This window comes from Suricata suricatta, chromosome 7, assembly GCF_006229205.1.
Source record: "Suricata suricatta isolate VVHF042 chromosome 7, meerkat_22Aug2017_6uvM2_HiC, whole genome shotgun sequence".
NCBI classification, from domain to species: domain Eukaryota; kingdom Metazoa; phylum Chordata; class Mammalia; order Carnivora; family Herpestidae; genus Suricata; species Suricata suricatta.
In genome coordinates, this window is record NC_043706.1 from 143,302,978 (window position 1) to 143,322,253 (window position 19,276).

The window sequence follows — 19,276 nt, forward strand, 5'->3', positions numbered from 1 at the left end:
GAGGGTCGCGAGGCGCGTGGGGCGGGCCGTCCGGGCCGCGTCCGGGCCCCGGGGTGGGGGGCGGCTCCCTGCGGGGCCCGGCGGGCGAGCTCGGCGCAGTCCGCGCGGGGAGCCCTCGGGTGACGCGCGGCGTGCGGGCGAGGAGGCCCCTTCCCCTCTCCCGGTGCGGGTGGTCGCGGTCCTCCGCTGCGGATGTCGCCCGGAGAGGACTTCTCCTGGAGCGGCGCCAGCACGAGCTGGCGGGGTCGCGGACGCGCAAGCGGGGCTAAGCCGGGGGTGGGGGGTGGGCGCCCAGGACCGCGGGAGGAGCGGGGGGCGTGGGAAACTGAGAGCATCTCTGGGCGCTTTCGGACCCTGTACCCGTCCGCCAGGCGCTACTGTCTCGTTCGTTTTCGGTTTTTGGCTTTTAGACGGTGGGGATGATGCCCTTGGAACTCACGTCTTATGCGCTTCTTGTCATGAAAATTGCCTTGAACCCATTTTTGTTCCTTTACCCTCTTTTAAAAAAGGCCGAACTCCGAGCAGCTGTGTTTTTAGCCCTAGAAGAGCAAGAAAAAGTAGAGGTATGAAATCTACAAATTTCACTATTATTCTGTTCATTGATGTTTAATTTCTAGTTACTTAAAGATCGTTCTAAAATGCTACTTATAGCAGTGTTTCGCCGGTGATGATACTGAATTATTAAGCATTACATTTCTTTACTATTGGAAGGGAGGCAAAATTATTCTTTTTCGGTCTGTATTTTAGAATTTTGGAGGAACGTAAAGAAAGTTAAGGAGGTACCCTGGTAACGCGGGGCTGGTGGTAAATCTGCGCCGGGGTAGACCCCTGCCCGTGGGGGAAGTCTGGAAAACAAGGACATAGGAGCTGCTTGAAGAAATGGTTGTGTTGTGAGTGCGTTCAGTGCAGGACCCTTCCGGCCCTTTCCTGTGTCAGTGTGTGTCGTGGGTGTGCCACGTGGGGGGCATTCGTTTGGAATCTCGTGGTCTTTCTTATGTCAGAAGGCCAGCCTGTACTTTGTGCAAGTGTATTTGGTTTTCTCTCGGTGCCCCAAGTCTCCCCACCGCTGAGTGTTCTGGAACTTGTTGGCAAGAATCACGCCATGATCGGCATCCCCACGGCCCTCCATGGTCCTCTGTGCCGAGTCCTCTAACCTCCTGCCTTGTTGAGGCCCAGGTGCGCGGCTTCCGGAACTTGCCGGAGCACTTCAGTCCGTGGCTCTTGTGTGTGTGTCCAGGTGTCAGTCTTCTCCCGGCTGCCTCTGTTCTTGACGTGTCTGCACCCCACGGCCTGTGTCTCAGAAACCGCCACCCCCTCGCCTCAAATCCGTCCTGCTCTGGGAAAACTGCACAGGTCATTAATCCAGCAAAGGACGCCCCCTCCCTGCTGCACGTGTTTGCAGCAGCCCTGCTGCTGGGACTGAGGGTGGGTGCCCGCCAGCTGGGTCTGAGCGGGTCTGAGTCCTCTTCGCTCCGCCCCTCCCGCTTAGCCCTAGGCAGACTCCACTCTCTACACCGCTCTGGTCTCTAACTTAACAGGGAGACGGAAGCATCGAGTCCTAACTTTTTGTGCGCCCCCCCCTGCCCCCCATCTGTCACTGAGCTCAGAAAAAGCTCTCCCACCTCCGTGTTTATCTCTACCTCTGTCCCTTCTGCTTTAGGGGAGGAGGCTCTGTCTTGTCCAAGAACAGTCACTTTCTCTGGGCTTTGCCTTCCAGATGCCCTCAGCTCCTCAGCTGTTTGCTGCATCTTCGGTCTCTCCCTTAACGGTTCCCTTAACTCGTGTTCTGCTTTTAATACTCCTCCGTTTCTTCCCCTCCCAGACGAGTCTGGAAAGAGCGTCGTCAGTCTTATTATGTTCTGGGCATCCTGTCATCCATTCACATCTTCAATCTGCTTACGTTTGTTTTAAATCTGCTACATGTAAGTAATTCGTTTTGCTGCGGTCAGGAAGCAGCTCCGTAGGGAGTATATTTTAGTTCTTGCCTGTCTTAGTTGTTCATTGTGGCATTTGACATTCTTAATTCTTCTCTCCCCTTCCTGAAAATCTCCCTGGAGTTCTGAGATTTTTTTGTTTTCTTCTTTTTTCCTTTGGACCACTCGTTGGTTTCTTTTGCATGATCTTGTCCTGCGCACCTCTCGTCCATCCTGGCTGCATTATCTGCGGGTTCTCGCTCGCTCCTCTCCCTGGGCAACCTTAGCCACAGCAGTGACCGCGGCCCCCCAGTTGGGATCCGGAGCGTGAGCCTCAGACCTGTCCATGCCCGCACCTGCTAGGCCGCTCCGGCGTGCGGGGCTGCCCCTCACCTGGGCAGGAAGTCAGAGTCGCCTGGGCTTTGCTCTCTCTGTGTGTCCAGTGAGTGGCCTGGTCCCGGCAGTGCCGCGTCCGAGACGCCCGGGAGGTGCTCCGCCGCCCTCCTAGCCTGTGTGTGGCCGTTCCTTTCCCACCTTGTCCGCTCCCGCTCCTCCGGCCACCCGTTGTGCCCCTCACCAGCTCCCTGAGGTCCCTCTCTGCAGTGCTCCCAGATTGGCTGTTTATGAACCACATCTGATTTTGTCTCTCCATTTTCTTTAAATGTTTCAGGTGACTCTAGTGTCTTAAAATCTCCTAGACCAACCTATTAAGGATCTCTGTGTTCTTTTTTTTTTTTTTTTTTACGTTTATATTTGAGAGAGAGCATGAGCCGGGGAGGAGCAGAGAGAGAGGAAAACACAGAATCGGAAGAAGGATCCAGGCTCCAAGCTGTCAGCACGGAGCCTGATGTGGGGGCTCAAACCTATGAACTGTGAGATGATGACCTGAGCTGAAGTCGGACAGTTAACCGGCTGAGCCCCCGGGCGCCCCAGGAACTTTGTGTTCTTTCCCTTCCTTATCTTTTTTAGCTTTTTAAAAACAACTCCATTGAGATAGAATTGACTTAGAGTAAAGTCAACATACTTAAATGTATAACGTGTACACTTTAACAAGTATGTGCAAGCGTGAGACCATCAAGATTGTGGACTGTCCTTGACCCTTGAAAGTGTCCTCAGACCTCTTTGTCACCCCCTTCCGACCCCTGGGCACCCGTGCCAGTCAAGTGCAGTCCGACACAGGTGGCTTTCTGTTTTGATCTGCCTGCAGTCATGCAGCATAATGGCTTTGAGATCCGTTCATGTTGTCACTTGTGTCGCTGGTTAGTTCCATCCTGCTCCCGTGTGGTGTCTGCTGTCCGGGCGTGTGGCTGGTTACTCACCTGGGGGTGACCGTTTGACTTGTTACCAGTTCTTACAAACGGGGCTTCTGGGAACGTTCACATACACATCTTTGCTTGGATCTGGGCTTTTCATTTGAGAAGATACCCCCCGACGGGTCATATGGTAGGGGTGCCCTGAACTTTTGAACACGTTGCTGGATTACTCTCCAAAGTGAGCGCCCTGTTCCCGTCAGCGGAGTGTGAGGCCCCCGGTGCAGCGTAGCTCATGCAGGACGCGGGGGCCAGAGTATTCTTCCTGTATTCCAGTAAGTGTCTGATGACAAAACTGAGCCGGCCTGGGCGCTGCACCTCATCGTCCTGCCTGCCGCGGACGGGTTAGGAAGGGCAAGTGCGTAACCTGAGCCCTGCTGTAAAGGGCAGCTCGCCCCGGCCACGCAGGGTCAGCTCCGTGCGTTTGGGAAAGTAGACCGTTGTTTTGTAAGTCATTGTAATGAAGTTTTACAGGAGTATTTGAAGATCTAGCTTCTCAAGTAGGTTAGTAAGCAGTTGATGAAATATTTACCAGTTATAAATAAATACACATTTTCATGTATAGTTTCATGTTATTAAGTTTGAAATATTAAATAGTATAGAAGAATTTCAATAGTAGCCAATAGTTATGGAATGGGTTTAGCCATAATTTTACGAGTGACGATGTTTTATTTGTATCTTTGCCACATATATGTATATAAAACCACATTTTATAGTTGCTTTTAGGATAAACACATGACACGATATTTCATTTTTTAACAGAACAAAACTCCTCTAGTCAATGAGAGCCTGAGAAAGTTCCTGAACACGAAAGACGGTAAGGTGCTCAGCCGGCCGTGTGCTCTCCGAATCGTCAGGCGTTGGCCTCCTTTCGGAGAGATCAGGGTTTTCGGGTGTTTTTTGAAGTCTGTGATTGTTCCAGGTCCTCACTCCAAACCGCAATCTGTTGTACAGCTGTTACCTTGCTTTAGTCATTGGTCACGGGAAATTGTTGGTTACAACTCTAAGAATCAGAACACTCGATTCCGTTTACGAAGTGCCGCGTTGTCTGATTCAGAGTTGGCTCCAAACGGATGATCCTAATGAGAAAAAATGAGGAGACTGAGATTTTCGTTACATAACTGTGTTCTCCTAAGATGGATTTATAATTAAAGATTGTAGAAACCTCTGTCTTTCGAGTAACGCGTGGCCCGCGTGTCTGGCGGAGGAGGCGAGGCGGCCCCGGGTCTGGGGGACGCGCGCCGCTCACTGCCTCTCGCTTCTTGCAGGCCGGCTGGTGGCGAGTCTGGTGGCCGAGTTTCTTCAGTTTTTCAACCTTGACTTCACCTTGGCCGTTTTTCAGCCTGAAACTAGCACAGTAAGAATAATGATTTTCGCATCTATCATTGGAAACCCTCTCTGTTACAAACGAGTTCATTATAAGCTTGAAACTTAATAAAATCGGACAATTCATGGTATCTTGCATAGAGAGTATTTTTTGGTGGTTGACAGTTTTCACGAAAGCCGTCCGTGCTGGGGCTTGCTGGCGCCAGTGCTGCTGTACAGACGGACCCCGTGAGGAGAGTGCTGTGGTGCGGCCACACCCGCAGTGGGGACTCCAGATGTAGGCACTTGGTAAAAGAAGTAGATACATTTTTTACGTTTTTAAAAAATGGTTTAATGTTTGTTTTTGAGAGAGACGGAGACAGTATTAGTGGGGGAGGGGCAGAGAGAGAGGGACACACAGGATCGGAAGCAGCTCCAGGCTCTGAGCTGTCAGCACAGAGCCCCACACGGGGCTCAAACTCTCAGACCACGAGATTGTGACCTGAGCCAAAGTTGGAGGCTCAACCTACTGAGCCACCCGGCGCCCCCAGAGAACGTTTTTAAATGGGCATTTGTTAGAAAATGGTTTCTCTGAGTTTAAAGATATCTTTAAGTTCCAAAAACGCTTTTCTTTAATCTCTGAAGATACTTTGCCTTCTTTTGTGCATTTATATCCTGTCTTCCATCTTATTTCTTCCCTAGTTTCAAGGTCTTGCAGGCCGAGAGAATTTAGCCCGAGATCTAGGAATTATTGAAGCGGAAGGCACTGTGGGCGGACCTCTGCTTCTGGAAGTGATCAGACGCTGTCAACAGAAGGAGAGAGGGCCCGCCGGCGGGGAGGTGAGTACGGCCCAGCCTCTGCCATCCCGTCCTGTCCCAGGCGGTGGCTGCTCAGCAGAGCCCTGCGGGTTCTGCACATTAGTGAGTCAAATCAGAGTTTAAATGGAGAGAAGCTGTTCCCTAAAACAGAATGAGACGCACTCAGAGTGTATAAGCCTGCACTTTGATGAAGATCGAAGTGGCAGCGCTGAGCCTGGAGCTGCTCTCCTTCTGCAGCGGACATGGGGGTGCTGAGGTCGGGGCCCAGCTCGTCCCCCCGCTGGCCACGGGCTCGGGGCGTGCCATCCCTCCCCAGCGGCTCCTGTGTATGGCAGGGAGAGCGGCTGCCTCGTGGGCTTCGCAGAGCCTGATGCAAGAGTTAGCGCACAGGAAGTGCGCAGGACATTCAGCTTGTTGTGTTAGCCGCTGTCTGGTTATAGTTTAAACAACGGGGCTGACTTTGAGGCTGGTTAACAGTGTTTTGAACTGAAAGGCTTTTTAAAAAGAGACTTAGAGCTGGTTAAGCTGTTGGTCGTGCTTAGTTTCTAAACATTTTCAAGCTTCTGTGTTCTTATTCCTTCTGTTCAGAAGTCCCCCCCGTGAGGTAATGGTCTGATTTCTAGTCGCAAACGTTAGCTTTACGTAAAGACGCTGCTTCACAGACGTGGATGGTACGGAGTCGACTCAGACACCTGGCTAACGGTGTGCGTTTAGTCCCGGGTGTGTAGGTAAGCACGTCAGGGTTGCGCACTGCCATGTGCACAGCCGCAGAGGATATTTTCGGTTAGGATCTTTGAGGATGAGGAAAGCCTGACTGAGCACCTGATCCGTGTAAGGCCTGACAGAGACTTCCAGTGAGAAGAGAAGATTTGAGAACGTTTCTTGGACTAGAAGAGTTGAGGGCTGTTCAAGCTGGAACGTGCTCATGGAAGGAAACGGATGTTCACGTGACGCCCGTGGTACCAGAGGGAGTCTCCAGTGAGTGACTGGCTCTGAGCGTTTGTAAGCAGTGAGGCTAGTTAAAGGGACAGTGGGTGTTTTCTTAAAAACAGAATTTTTATTTGTTTTACATTTATTTGTTTTTGAGACACAGAGAGGGATGGAGCATAAGTGGGGAGGGGCAGAGAGAGAGACGGAGACACAGAATCCGAAGCAGTCCAGGCTCTGAGTTGTCAGCACAGAGCCCGACGTGGGGCTCAAACCCAGGAACTGTGAGATCATGGTCTGAGCTGAAGTTGGTCGCTTACCCCACTGAGCCAGCCAGGCGCTGTGGCGGTGGCCGTGTCTGGTGCACGTGTTAAGTTCTGTGTCACAGTGGAGGAAGGCACTGGGCAGGTGTTCCGTCCGGCGACCGGGTGGGCACGTCCGCCGCAGAGAGCATGCGGTGTTCCACCTGCACATTGGGGTCTCATTCCCTGTGGTCATTCCCGAGCGTTTGGTGTGTGTGGGTCACAGGGTGGGCATCGCGCCAGATGGTGGCGGAGGAGAAGTGGTGTGGATGTTAACTGGACGGGATGGTCCTGCGCCTTCGCGTCTGTGTCTGCCGTGCTTCTCTGCCTTCCGCGCCGCTCTTCAGTCCCTCTCCCTGCCGCGCTGGCCGCCCACGTCCTCGTCTCTGGTTTGCTGCGCCTCCGTCGGCACGCTAGCATTGGCTCGGGATCGGGGCCGGGCTGCTGGGGTCACCTCCCGGAAGTCAGTTCACCGTCAGGCGCCCTGGGTCCTCACCTGTGAGCCGGGGAGAGTAGGCATGTCAGCCCTGTGGGTCATGGTGAGGACCGCAGGGGTCTTGTAAGGGTTTGCCTTCATTATCCTGTGTCTCAGTTTGTGCCCGTTCCTGCCTGGGTGACCCCACGTCCCGCCCCTCCTCGCTCCCTGCCGAACCTGGTTTCCAAGTCTTCACTGACGTCCCCAGTAACTCTGTCACGCATTTGAATCCTGTGTGAGAAAACGGACTATTTTCTGACAAAGTGGAGGCCACACAAGACAGAGTCACCTGCCTCCTCCCGCCTGAGCACGCAGCCCCTTCCCCCGTTTCTCTGTGTCCCTGTGGCCCCTGGGTTTCGGTTCCAGGAGCCGCTGCCCCGCTTGTGCCCAGGGCGGGCCCTGGTGGAAGGGGCCCCGGTGCCCCTCCAGCCGGGACCTGCTCGGAGCTCTCTCTTCTGGTGGGTTCAGTTTGAAAATGGAAACTCAGGAAGCGTGTTCTTTGTCGTTGTGACTGCAGGTCCCAGCAGCTCCCCAGTTGGTGCAGCCTGGCTCTGGGCCCGGACAAGGCCTCTGTGGCTTCAGGGTCAGAGCCTGTCATGAAATAGCCACTTGTTGCTACTTTCCCCCTCAGTGTTGGGTGTGTCACTTTGCGTGTGTGTGGGCACGCACAAGTAAATCCGTAGTCTAATTCACATTCACAGCAGAAACTCAGGGGTATCCATTTTGGCTTTTCCGTCATTCACTGGCGGTCATAATTTTGAGAGGAAGCCTGTCATTTATAGCGAAGTAAAAAATTGTAAGTTTTTTTTTTTTTTATTAACCTTTGATTTCTGGTGCTGGAGAGGAAAAGTAGCTGTGCGTTGAGCCCCTGACCTCCATTCCCGATGTCTCTGCCAAAATTGCTTCTTAAAACCACCTAAAGAGTCCAGTTGCCACGCTGGCACCCGTGACCATGACCCAGAGCTGATCTGTCGGGCATTGGATGCGCCCTCCCCCCGTGCATTGCAGCCCTCGGCGGCGGCGTGCACTGTCCCTGGTGAGTCCTGTCCTCCCGCCAGCACCGCGTGCTCACTCCTGGCCCGCTGGGCGGCAGCTGCCGGTGCTCTCGGCACTGGGTCCCCACCCTTCGCTCTTGCTGACTCCATGTTGAAGTCCAGCTGTTGGTCTGTTCGTTTCCTCCTCGGAAATGGCGGGCTGTGTAATGGCAGCCAGGCCGCCTCCACCTTCCTCAGCCTTGATGCCAAGACCCCTGTGATGTGGGGCCGTCTTGTCTTTCTGGCCGCATGTCTCTTCTTGAATTGTGGTTCCTTGTGCTTCGGGCCATGCGCTCGTTCTTGAGAGTGGCTTCTGCTTCCTCGCTTCTCGCCGTGTCCCTTGATGGGACGCCCCCCCGCACCCCGCCCGGGGTTCTCGCTCACAGTCTCTCTTCCACTTGGCCTCTTGAGGGCTTTGCTCTTCGTCCTCTCTCGCTGCCGGCTGCCATGGGGCCTGAGCCCGGGCCCTGCGAGCCTGCGGCTGTGCCTCCTGTGGCCCAACCCTCCTCCGGCCAGGCCTCAGCTGGGGACATGGTTCTTAACAGACGGTGTGCTCACGGTCAGCGGGAAGCTCCCGCGGACTTGTGCACCCGGGAGGCGCACGTTGGGAGGGTCAGATGGGGAAATTGGGAGGGAACGCGAAAGCCCCTGGAAGGCGGATGTAGACCAGGACGGTGCTGGTGAACGCGGGGACAGACGGGCAGACAAAGATCGCCCGCGAAGGCAGGAGCCCCCAGACTGGGGGAGGTAATACTTCGGCAAGGGGCAGGGCCTTACAGCGTAGTCGAGAAGAAGAGAAGTCTGCAAGGTGAGATGAGGTCCTCAGCCTGCGAGAAGACAATGCCGTTACTGGAAGTCACGGGCCCGACGGAGGGGCGGAAGGCGTGAGGCGCAGCGTGTTTTCATGTTGAAAAGCTGTAGTCCTTGGAAGGGGTCTTATTGCAAGGTGACCGATGTTAGTACGCAGACAGGGCACAGAGCTTGTGGTGAGGGAGCGGACGAATTTGAGGAGGTGATTTCCAGTCAGGAAACATTAGGAAATCCCTCCTTTGCGTTTAGCGGAGCTCCGTGACCCAACCAGCCCACAGGTGGCGGCTTTGTGCCAGTGTGGGCGGTGGGGGCTGGACGGGCACCGGGGCTCAGGGAGGAGGAAGGTAGGGGCGCGGTCATCTAAGACAGGGACATGTGTCAGGAGAGCCGCTAGTTGATGAAATGGAGACAGTGACTCGGGGAGGGCGTCTAAGAGGGCGAAACGAGTGGGTGGCTGCGGACCCCGGGCCCACGTGCAGGGAGGTGGGGAGACCGGGTCCGGGCCGTGGTTAGGGTCTAAGTGTGTCCCGTTTTCTTTCTTTTGTTTTAGCAAAATTGGGGGAAATCTGATAATACGTGATGGTAATTAGAGAAACACCAACGTCCTGTCGTGGTTTTAAATGCTGAAGTTGCGTTGAGGCATAATTTGTGTATTTATATTTTGTTTTTGATTCTATTTTAATTTTAAACTGAAATGTTGCAGGGTGGACTGGACCTCTCCGATGTGCGTTCTCCACCAAAGTCCCCGGAGGGCAAGGCAAGCGCCCACAGCGGCCCCAGCAAGGTGAGCGGCCTGGGGCTCCGCGCTGCCCGCGCCTGCCGTGCAGCTGACGGGTGCTGCTTGGCCGCGAGGACGCCTCTTTCCCCTGGTGCGCGTGTGCTCTTGTAGAGTCTTTCCCTGGGCCGGGAATGTTTTGAATTTTCTTAGAGAGGAATATGCTGTTGAATAATGGAATTGGAGATATTTGGTCTCATTTGGTACTTGGAGCATTTTCTTCCTCACTTTGGTACTTTGAACGTTTTCTTCCTCAGTTGACCAGGAGATTTACTTACTCTCCATTTATAAATCCCTGGCTTGAGGACACGAGGGTCCAGACTGTGGTTCCAGAGCATTGTGTTGCATGTCGTAGACGGGTGGCCGGTTTGGAATGGTAAGCGATGGCAGTTTTGTGTTAACAGCTGTTTGGAGGATTTATAAGAAAATCCGAGTGCTCCAGGCGTGCCTGTGGGTTGTTGAACTTCAGGCCTTCCAATTTCAGGGCCGTGGCACCTGGGGGGCCGAGTGAGTGGGGCCCTGGGGTTTGACGTCGGGGCAGCAGGGCGCCCAGAAGCAGGATCGCTAGGGAGCACGTTGCCCCATGAGCGGTCGGGGCACAGCACGCCCTGCTGGGAGCGGCCAGTGCTGCCCGGGGTGCGGCTGGGTCCGGCGGGGAGACGCGCCCGAGGGCGTGAGCAGGTGCCTCTGCGGGCGCCTCTCCACGAGGCGGCTTCCAGAGGGTGGTGGTCGTGGGCCAGGTCTCTCTCCCACGCCTGGGCCGGACGCTGGGGAGTGCTCCCTGCTGAGTGCTCCCTGCCGCTTTGCCGCTGGTTCCCCGATGCTGTTGCTCCTCTTTGTTCCCAGAGGACTCTGTTCGTTGCTTCCCACCGAGGAAAGGGCCTGCCGCCCAGTGGAGCAGTGCCTTCTCCCTGAGAGCTACTTAGCCTTTCCTGCGCGGAAGGTTCTCCCGCGATGCTCACGGGGGAAGAGAAGGGGGGGGTGCAGGACCCACAGGAGCAGAGAGAGCAGCACTGGGAGCAGATTTGCAAAGAGCCTTTAAATGAATTGTCAGATCCCGGAGGCTTTGTAAACAGCTCTGCTCTCTGTGAAAGTGTCTGGCTGTGAGGGGTGAGAATGAACGCACCTTCCAGAAGGTCAGTCCCCGTGGCGCTGAGCTCTTTGGAAGCTCTCTTTTTAGCCAATTATTATTATTTTCTAACGCAGATTAGCAGTACCACCTTGTGCACATGCTGTGTCTTTAGGGTAAGATAAGAAAGCCTCGTACGATTCTTACTCTCTGGGCACAGACAGAACTTTCGAGACCTGGGAAGTACAATGGGGACCGTGAAAGTCGGCTGGGTAGCGGGCGGGCGCTGCCTCTGTGCCCCCCGTGCTCCCCGGGCACTGATGCGGTTGTGGAGGGTGACCGTGAGGCTGGTGCTCGTGCTCCGGGGCGGCGGCCACACGACTCGTGTCAGCAGAAGGCCTTGGTGGCGGAAGTGCTGTTCCCCGTAGCACCAGTACTTCCCGGGCCCCTCTCTCGCCAGCTTTCCTTTGTGGCTCGGTGGTTTCTGAATCGTTGTGGGCTCTAAGAGGGCAGGTGCCTCCCCAGTCCCGGGGCCCACGGAGGGCACTGGGGCCCCTGGGAAGCCGTGGTCCAGCCTCGGGGCCGGCCCAACCTGCAGGGGCCCGGCTGTGCGCTCCCGAGGAAGGGGGGAGGCGGGCGCGGAGGAGCGGTTCCCGCACCGCTGCTGTGGGGCAGGTCGCGGTGTGGACGGAGGGCCGAGTGGCTGTGAGGCACGGCCGTCTCACATGGGCCGAACCACCTGGGGAAGAGAGTTGAGGAAAGAGAAAAAAATCACATGGTGGTTTCAAAGGGGAACGTGTTGATCCAGGTTTCTGCTTTTAAGAACTCTTCTCATAGGAAACTTAATTAGTTTAGTGGTGATTTAGTGTGTTTTGAAAGATTTATACTTTGTGGTAAAATGTCATTTTATTCTCATGCTCAGATACCAAGGTATACAGGACAAGGTAAGAAGAAGACAAGCAGGCGGAAGTCTGGTGCCAAGGTAACTGCGTGAGGGCAGAGGGGGAAACGCAGCCCGCCCGCCTGTTGGCCCCCGCTGGGCGCTGGGTGCCTGCCAGGCGCTGAGTCCCCTCCGGGCACTGGGTCCCCGCCGGATGCTGGGTCCCCGCCGGGCGCTGGGCCTCTGCAGCCCCGGGCTTGCCCTCCTGTGTCCGCGGTCACTTATGATGCACTAACGATAACGTGAGACAAAAATGTGACCTGACTTTCAATTTATATCCAGGTGAAATCACACTGCTACTACATGTTTTAAATGTGCTGTTGATTTTACTTAGAGAATTCCTTATCGCCCAAAAAAAAGTTGAAAATATTTATTTTCCTTTTGAATGGGTGGCTCTATACATATTCTTAACGTTATGATTTTCACCTGCGGTAAATAAAACCGCAGACCAGTGTTTGGATAAGTTCCAGTCGGTGAATTAAAGGTGTTGAGCATCGAGCGGCTCACGAGCCCTTGCACGTCCAGGACGAGTCCGCGGGGCGCCGAGTCTGAGGGGCCTGCGCCGGGCTGCGCTCGGCTCCTCCCCCGAGACGACCAGAAGGGACTAAGCCAGTAGATGAGCTGCTTTTAAAATTGAAGTGTCAGAGCTCTTGGGCGCACACCGCCATCAGGACCGCGCTCGTGCTGTGAAGGGTAAGGTGCTTAAGGTGTGTCAGTTTCAGTTCCGCGAGAGTCCTCGGCTCTTGTTGAACCTTAGTTTACCAAAGACCTTCAGAAGTAAAGGATTTAAACCTGCGTTTGCCGTGTCAGCTGGCCTCAGTTCTCGGGCTCCCCGGGGAGTCCCCGCAGCGGGCGTGTTCCCGTTGCCCGGCTGGCAGCCACGCTGGAGAGGGGAGAGCCACCTTAAAACAAAGGACTAAGAATACAAAACAGCATTTTTTTCTTAAAGATACATTTAATCAATTTGTTGGGCTTTTTAAGAAAGTTAAAAGCAGATTTCACAGTATTAGATTTTCATCTGACTGATTCGGACATTTTGAGGAGGTCTGGACGTAGACCCAAAGCATATTAAGCGATGAATTGTCACTTCGCAGTGAGATGTCGCCGTGGGGGCCCGGACTCTGCCCTTCAGTCTACGGCGCAGGCCCTGTGCTCCCCGACCTCGGGGTGGGGGTGGGGGACAGGCCCAGGCCCAGAGTCGTAGGCTCTCAGTCGGGCCCCTTTTATTTCATTTTTGTATTCCTGACCGAAGATACTCCGTCACTTTGGAACCCGTTTCCCCCTGTGCTGCTTGTCCTTCCTGATTGCCTTGGGGTGCCTTGTCCCCGGCACCCCCACTTCCGGCCTGCGGGCAGGCCCTCGGCGCTCCTTCCCCTGCCTCTGCTTCGCCTTGCTCGGGCCGTGCGTGTCCCCGACGTCCTAACACTCTTAACGTCTTAACCAGCCTCCGAGCTGCATGCGCCGTCGGCGGGGGGCCCTTCAGGGGTGGCCGGTGCCCCTTCCCAGGCTGCGAGGCTTGGCCCCGCCGGCGTGGGCCAGGGTGGGGGCCAGGGTGGGGGCCGCGGGCAGGCCGGCGGGAGAGCCCGGCCCGGAGCAGGCGGTGTGGACGGGTCGTGTGCTTCTGTAGCCGGGGGACGGGAGGCCCGGGACTACTTTGTGAGACAGTCGAGCGTGCCGGGGCCTCGGGTCCTGGGTGGGGGGCTCTTCGGTGGGGGGCGTTTGGGCGAAGTCCCCAGTGTTTTGTGACACCCTCCCCCCAGAGCGCCGTCTGTGTCGTCCGTCTCCCTGCAAGCCCTCTGTCCTCCGGGACCGGTGCCCGTGTGGGACCAGGCTGACGGATGGGTTCTGCCAACTTGGGTTTGTTGTTCAAGATGTGAGGGGATTTTTGTTGTAGTATTTAGACCGAGGCTTTCTGTCCTCACGTTAAATGTAATAGGAAAGAGCACCCTTTCTGGGATCGGTTCTCAGGGGTTTTAAATCCAGTGTGTGTTGAGGTATTTTTTGCTTCTCAAGTTCTTAAAGAAAAAAAAGGATGCTTCTTAATTTGTGATTCCTTGTTTTTAAAATTCTGGAATCAGCCCCGCGTGATATTGAGAGCAGGGATGAGGGCAGGGGTGAAGACTGCGAGGCGGGTAGGTTGGGGGGCCCGTGTTTCTGCACCTTCGCACTTTCCTTGGGGCTTTCTGTGTAACCACGCACTGTCACCCTTACACACACACACCCGCACACGCGCACACACTCACCCCCCCTCCTCCATGGATGTTGAGCTCTGTGCTGACAGCTCAGAGCCTGGGGCTGCTTCAGATTCTGTCTCTGCCTCTCTCTCTCTCTCAAAAATAAATAAACATTAAAAAAATAAACAAGAAATTTAACAGGACAGTGGCCTCAGGTTCGAGAGCGGACGGCCAGCCAGGCCCTTGTCCGCCGGCCCCCGAGCTGCTGGCTGGACCTGCGGCAGTGGAGCCTGGTGCACAGGGTCATTTCCAAGACCGGTCCAGAGCCGGAGCCAGTGCGCCTGCAGGGGTTACAGATTGTCTGTGGACCGTAGGGATGGAGGTTTTCTAGAAAAATGGTTTTTAGAGGAGTGTAAATGTTTGTTTGTGGCTTTAGAATCCCACAGTGTTATGTTCTAGGTGAGTGAATTACAAATGTGTGTCTTAGGGCCGTGGTCAGTGTCTTTAAACCTGGGCTCAGCAAACGGCCTCGGGCAGGCTGGGGAGCGGAGCAGGGGCCTGGGGCCGGGGCGAGGAGGGAATTAATGTCCACAAGTTTTTTTCAGTACTTTTGCAAAACTGCGTTATTTCTTCAGCTGAGATGTTTCTCTGTCAGGAGAGGTGCAGATTAAGTGCAGATTAAATGAAAAGATTTATTTTTTGGCTCCTGGAAGATTAGTTATTTTCACTGTGAAACTTCTGTGATGCTAATTTTCTGTTGCTCTAGAAATGACCGAAACCTGAATGTGTAAGAGCACTCGCAGAAAGTCACACCTATCCTAGAAGTTTCTTGCAACTTCTCTGGGATTTGCCGCGGAGTCTGTCAGCCTGGGGGTCGGTCTGCGGCGCTTCACGGCCACTCCCGAGAGGCCAGGCCTTCAGGAGAGGCGTCGGCCCTGAGAGACGGCCCGTGCAGGGCTGCGGTGACCGGGGGCCGCACGCGTTGTGGCCTGAGCAGGGGAGGTGCCTGCACGGGCGGTGCCTCCGAGGCCTGTGGACGCCGTGTTCCTGGCGGTCCTGGGCCCATGGACCGGCCACTCTGTCCCTGCCGCGATGCCCATGCGGCCCTCCCCGGTGGCTCCCCCGTGGGAGCGTGGGCCATTGTGACCGGTCCCCCCTGTCGTGACCCGACGCGTGAGTGAAGGCACACCCTGGTACCGGGGGTTTGGGCTTCGTCTTCCCCCTTTCGGGGAGGCCCCTTTGGACCCGTCACCACTGCTCAGCCCCCAGCCTGTCCGGGGAGCGGGTCCAAGGCATCGTCTAGGAGTTTCCTGGTCGTCATTACACATCTTCATAAACGTGCTCAATTTTAGCTGCTTTGATTCCTCCAGTTTGTCCAGTTTGTCCACGTCTGCGTGGCCGGAACTCCGCTGACTGAATGTGTCGAGAACAAAGACTTGTCTGAAGCCACGATAAGGTGCTTTACACGGGTGCTAGGGGCACGCGGTGCCTGGGTTTCTTCTTGCTCAAAGACTTGGATTTCCTGTGTGGAAATTGTTTTTAAAGTTCCGTATGATTTTTTGCTTATCTGTAGATGTTTTGATAAATCCTTGTCTCAGTGCGGATTGTTTTCTAACAGTAAAAGTCGTTGCGAATTAAGCTTAGTGACTCCGTTAGTAGCCCAGCTGAGGAACGGTCCTTCTGGTAAGTAGTCACAGGTAGAGTGCCACGTTCCCGAGTGGTTAGGAGAGCAGTTCCAGAGCCGATGGAGTGTTTTTAAATGTTACTCCCTAGATTGCTAGAACTAGAGGCTTAAAACAAAGTAACTATTACTTTTAAAATATATATTGTGCCGAACATCAGAACACGCTTGTCATGAAACTTGTGCTCCTAAAACTAGTCTTTGTGCCTGTTTGTACCCGCACCAGCGACACTGCTGAGACCACAGATCACCGTGGCTGGAGAGGAGCTGCCAAGTGTGAGTGGCTCATCATGTGGACTGAGGTTCTGTCACTTAGGTGATGGCGTGAATTCACAGGGAAGAGAGACTTCATTGGAAGGATTATTGTGTTTTGTTAAAGTGCTTTACAGTTACATCCCGTTTCATTTCACACCGCTTTGTCCTTATGAATTTTCTCAGGAGTGTTTTGAAAGGAAAGTGTGTGTCTCTCTCCGTAACTATAATTGTGAATGGGCTTAAGTATCACAAGAGTCCGGGTGTTTATTTCCAAATGTGTAAGTCTTTGAAAACACATAAGTCCATTTTTAAGCACGTATGGACCATAAATGACAGTCGGGCGTGAATCTGAGGACCACATGGGTGGGGGGGGGCCTCTCCATATTTGATTCCACAGAGAACTTCGAGAAAGTGGCGGGAGGTGGTAAAACAGTTCTGCCGTCAGAAAGCGCCCTGTGTCGTCCTGAGGAGAAGTTGGTGTTTATTTTCCAGGCGTCTCCCTTACAAGGATTAGTTTGCCCACATCAGTAACGTCGGCACAAGGTCTGGACAAGGCCCTGAACATCGTGCAGCGTGCCCTGCCTGCTGCCCCCTTGTCTCGGCCTCTGACTAGTGTAGACGCGTACACCTGTGTGTTCTCACACACACACACACACGAGCGCGAGGGTGCGCATCCCCCCCCCCCCCCCCCCGCCCTCCGTCCGCACATATACTGAAAGTGCGGCCCCCAGGAGCGCCGCCCCCTCCCCGCCGCACACACCTCCCCTCTTAATCCCATTCTCTTGTCTTTTCTTTTTTTAATGTTTATTTTTGAGAGACAGAGACAGCGCGAGCAGGGGAGGGGCAGAGAGAAAGGGAGACACAGAATCTGAAGCAGCTCCAGGCTCCGAGCTGTCGGCACAGAGCCCGACGTGGGGCTAGAACCCACAGACCGCGAGATCGTGACCTGAGCCAAAGTCGGACGCTCAACCCGCTGAGCCCCCAGGCGCCCCAGAGTTCTTAGGCTTCCGTGGTTAGCAGTAGGGCCTGGACACCGGCCCTGTCCATGCACAGGAGAGCGCTCGCACACGACAGGCCTCGCCTGCAGCCCTGTCCGCCGTGAGGCCGAAGGCCGCGTCTGGGGAAGTTGTCCGTGTGAACTGCACACAAGGCTGCAGTCTCCTAGGGTTCAACCTGACAGCGTGACCTGTGTTAAGTGTGTTAAGAGCTGACCGCTGGAATCAGACGTTAGTATTGACTGATCCTCCAACTTTCTGGGGGCCTTGGCAACTGACGGAAACATCTGTATGCCTCCTTTTTCACATCAGCAGGGGAGACAGACTCTGCCCCCTCCCCCCAAGCTTTAGACTGCATAGGAGGTCTCGGCAGGAGCGGGCGATTTGAAGGCGCTCCAGAAATGTCAGCTCCATGTATTGGTACCGGTATGGTTTTGTTGTTGTTGACAGACCTGCCTAAGCGCCTTAGAGACGGGTCCGTGGAGAGGGTGCCCCTCACCCCTGAGAGGGGGCGGTGGAGAGGGCGCCCCGCACCCTGACCGCTGTATCTGGCAGCGGCACGGTGGAAAAGTGTGGTTTTCCCTGACGAGTGCTCTGTCCTAACGCCCGGTTTGTTCATGTGACCTCACCTCCCTTCTCTACCCACAATCCCTTCTCCTTTTTGCAAGTTGGTAACTTACTAATTTAAGATAACTCTTCAAGTAAAGGTGTATGTGTTAAGAGGAAATGCGGAAGCTGTGTTTAAATGGGAAATTTTTTTTATAAACGGGATTGTAGGATACTTCCGTTTAGGGAGGGAGAAGAAAAACGGAATGACACTCTCTCCGTGGGAAGTTGGGCGTGCCGCGTGCCGCGTGTTAGGGTGAGCCTGCGGGTCACCGGGTCCCTCCAGCCTTCGTGCAGCTGTGAGATGCAGAGTTGTAAGGCCCGTCACCTCACACGTGATGTTTTGTTATGTAAAACAGCTCAGTAGTGTCTTACTTCACGAGGGCGCCTCTTCTCTTCCCCTGTGTCTTAGAGGGCCGGCCACGAGGCCACCCAGAGCGACGCCAGCGTCTCCGCCTCAGACCCGAAGAGCGGAGGCGGTCTCCACCTGCCGCCCCACGAGACGAAAACCGGGTCTTTCCCAAGTAACAGAAGTCGAGATGTCGAAGACAAAGCTGGTCTCTGTCCGGACGAAGATGATATGGACGGGGACTCCTTCTTTGATGATCCCATTCCTAAGCCAGAGAAAACTTACGGCTGGTGCGTAACTGTGTTTTTGCATTATCAAGCTAGAGGCTTAAAAATACAATTTCCACGTGTTTCATATTTAAAAAGTCAGCTGCTGCAGCTTCTGTAATTATTGACTACGTAGGTCTGGTTTCGTGTCATCAAAGCCTTTGGGGTTGTGAAACCATCCCAGATGGTGGAAACGTGGAAAGCGCCGATTTCCGTCGGTGGGCGCGTTCTGAGTGCCCGTCGTGTGCCGGGCACCGTTTCCGGGACGGGGTGTGGCAGCCCGGGCACAGGCGGAGCGCCGTCTGCAGAAGCTTGGCTCCTGTGGACAGGGGCGGCGCGTAGGGGTCCCGACCGGCCGTCAGGCGTGCACAGGCAGGGGACGCGAGCGGAGGCGTGTCCAGTCAGGGGCGGCCTCGCCGAGTTGGTGAGAGTCCGCTGGGCAGATGGCGGGGTTGGAGCTCTGGGGACGGGGCAGCTCGCATGGCCGCGCGGGCAGGTCTGAGAACGGCGAGGGGCACTTGTGCATTCGGGGGGCCCACACCGACCATAGCGGGAGTGCAGTTTCACCCTTAGGGAGACCGTGAGCCCCCAGGTCTGAGCAGCAGAGTGGCAGGGCCCCTGCCGCTGGGTGTCCCGCTGGGGAGCGGTCAGGAGGAGCCGGGCGAGAGGTGAGTGGTGGGGACTGGGTGGTTTGGGGGCGCACGGAGAGGCTGGATCCAGAGGGGTTTGCTGATCAGTGTTGGAGAAGCACGAGGCCTCGAGAGAGGGTCCAGGGTTTTCCACGGAACAGCGGCAAGGTTGGAAACACCACTGACAGGTGGGGAGTGGAGGGCGGTGGCGGCCCAGAGCTCACCTTGGTCACGTCAGGGTGGGAAGGTGGCTGCTGCAGAGGTCAGGCCCCAGGCCGGCAGCTGCGAGGGGTCTGTCGGGGATTAGGGGGGAGGCCCGGGCTAGAGGTGCAGTGAGGGGGGAGGTGTCCGTTTTACATCTTGCTGCGAGTGGAGGTCACCTGGGAAGTAGCAGTGTGTGGCACCCGGAAGTCAAGGAGGGGAGGGACCCCGGGACGCAGAGAGGTGTCCTTGAAGGAGGAGGCTGGAGTGAGTCTTGAAAGTCAGTCATTGCTCGTGGCAGCACAGAGGCAGGGGTGATGGGGATCCTGGGCGGGCTGCAGGGGGAGGATTAGACGAGGTCTGTGAAGGGATCGGCTGGGCTGTAGGGGGGGGGTGCTCTCCAGGCGAGCTGTGTTACACAGGGGTGAGGGGCGGGGGGGG

At 55.4% G+C, this 19,276-nt stretch overlaps 1 protein-coding gene across 3 annotated transcripts in view; it reads left to right on the forward strand.

Annotated features, from left to right (window-relative positions):
* The first annotated feature begins 356 nt into the window (after positions 1–356).
* The window catches only part of FGFR1OP (FGFR1 oncogene partner), a 26,299-nt gene continuing 7,379 nt past the window's right edge, over positions 357–19,276 (forward strand). Inside the window, exons 1-7 of one of the 3 annotated variants that reach the window (XM_029944540.1) lie at positions 357–563; positions 3,986–4,040; positions 4,492–4,580; positions 5,231–5,368; positions 9,599–9,679; positions 11,662–11,721; positions 17,803–18,029. In XM_029944540.1, the coding sequence (XP_029800400.1) occupies positions 420–563; positions 3,986–4,040; positions 4,492–4,580; positions 5,231–5,368; positions 9,599–9,679; positions 11,662–11,721; positions 17,803–18,029 (794 nt within the window). In that variant the 5' untranslated portion in view covers positions 357–419. The remainder of the gene's footprint in view (positions 564–3,985; positions 4,041–4,491; positions 4,581–5,230; positions 5,369–9,598; positions 9,680–11,661; positions 11,722–17,802; positions 18,030–19,276) is intronic. The other 2 variants (XM_029944541.1, XM_029944542.1) reach the window with 2 other exon arrangements.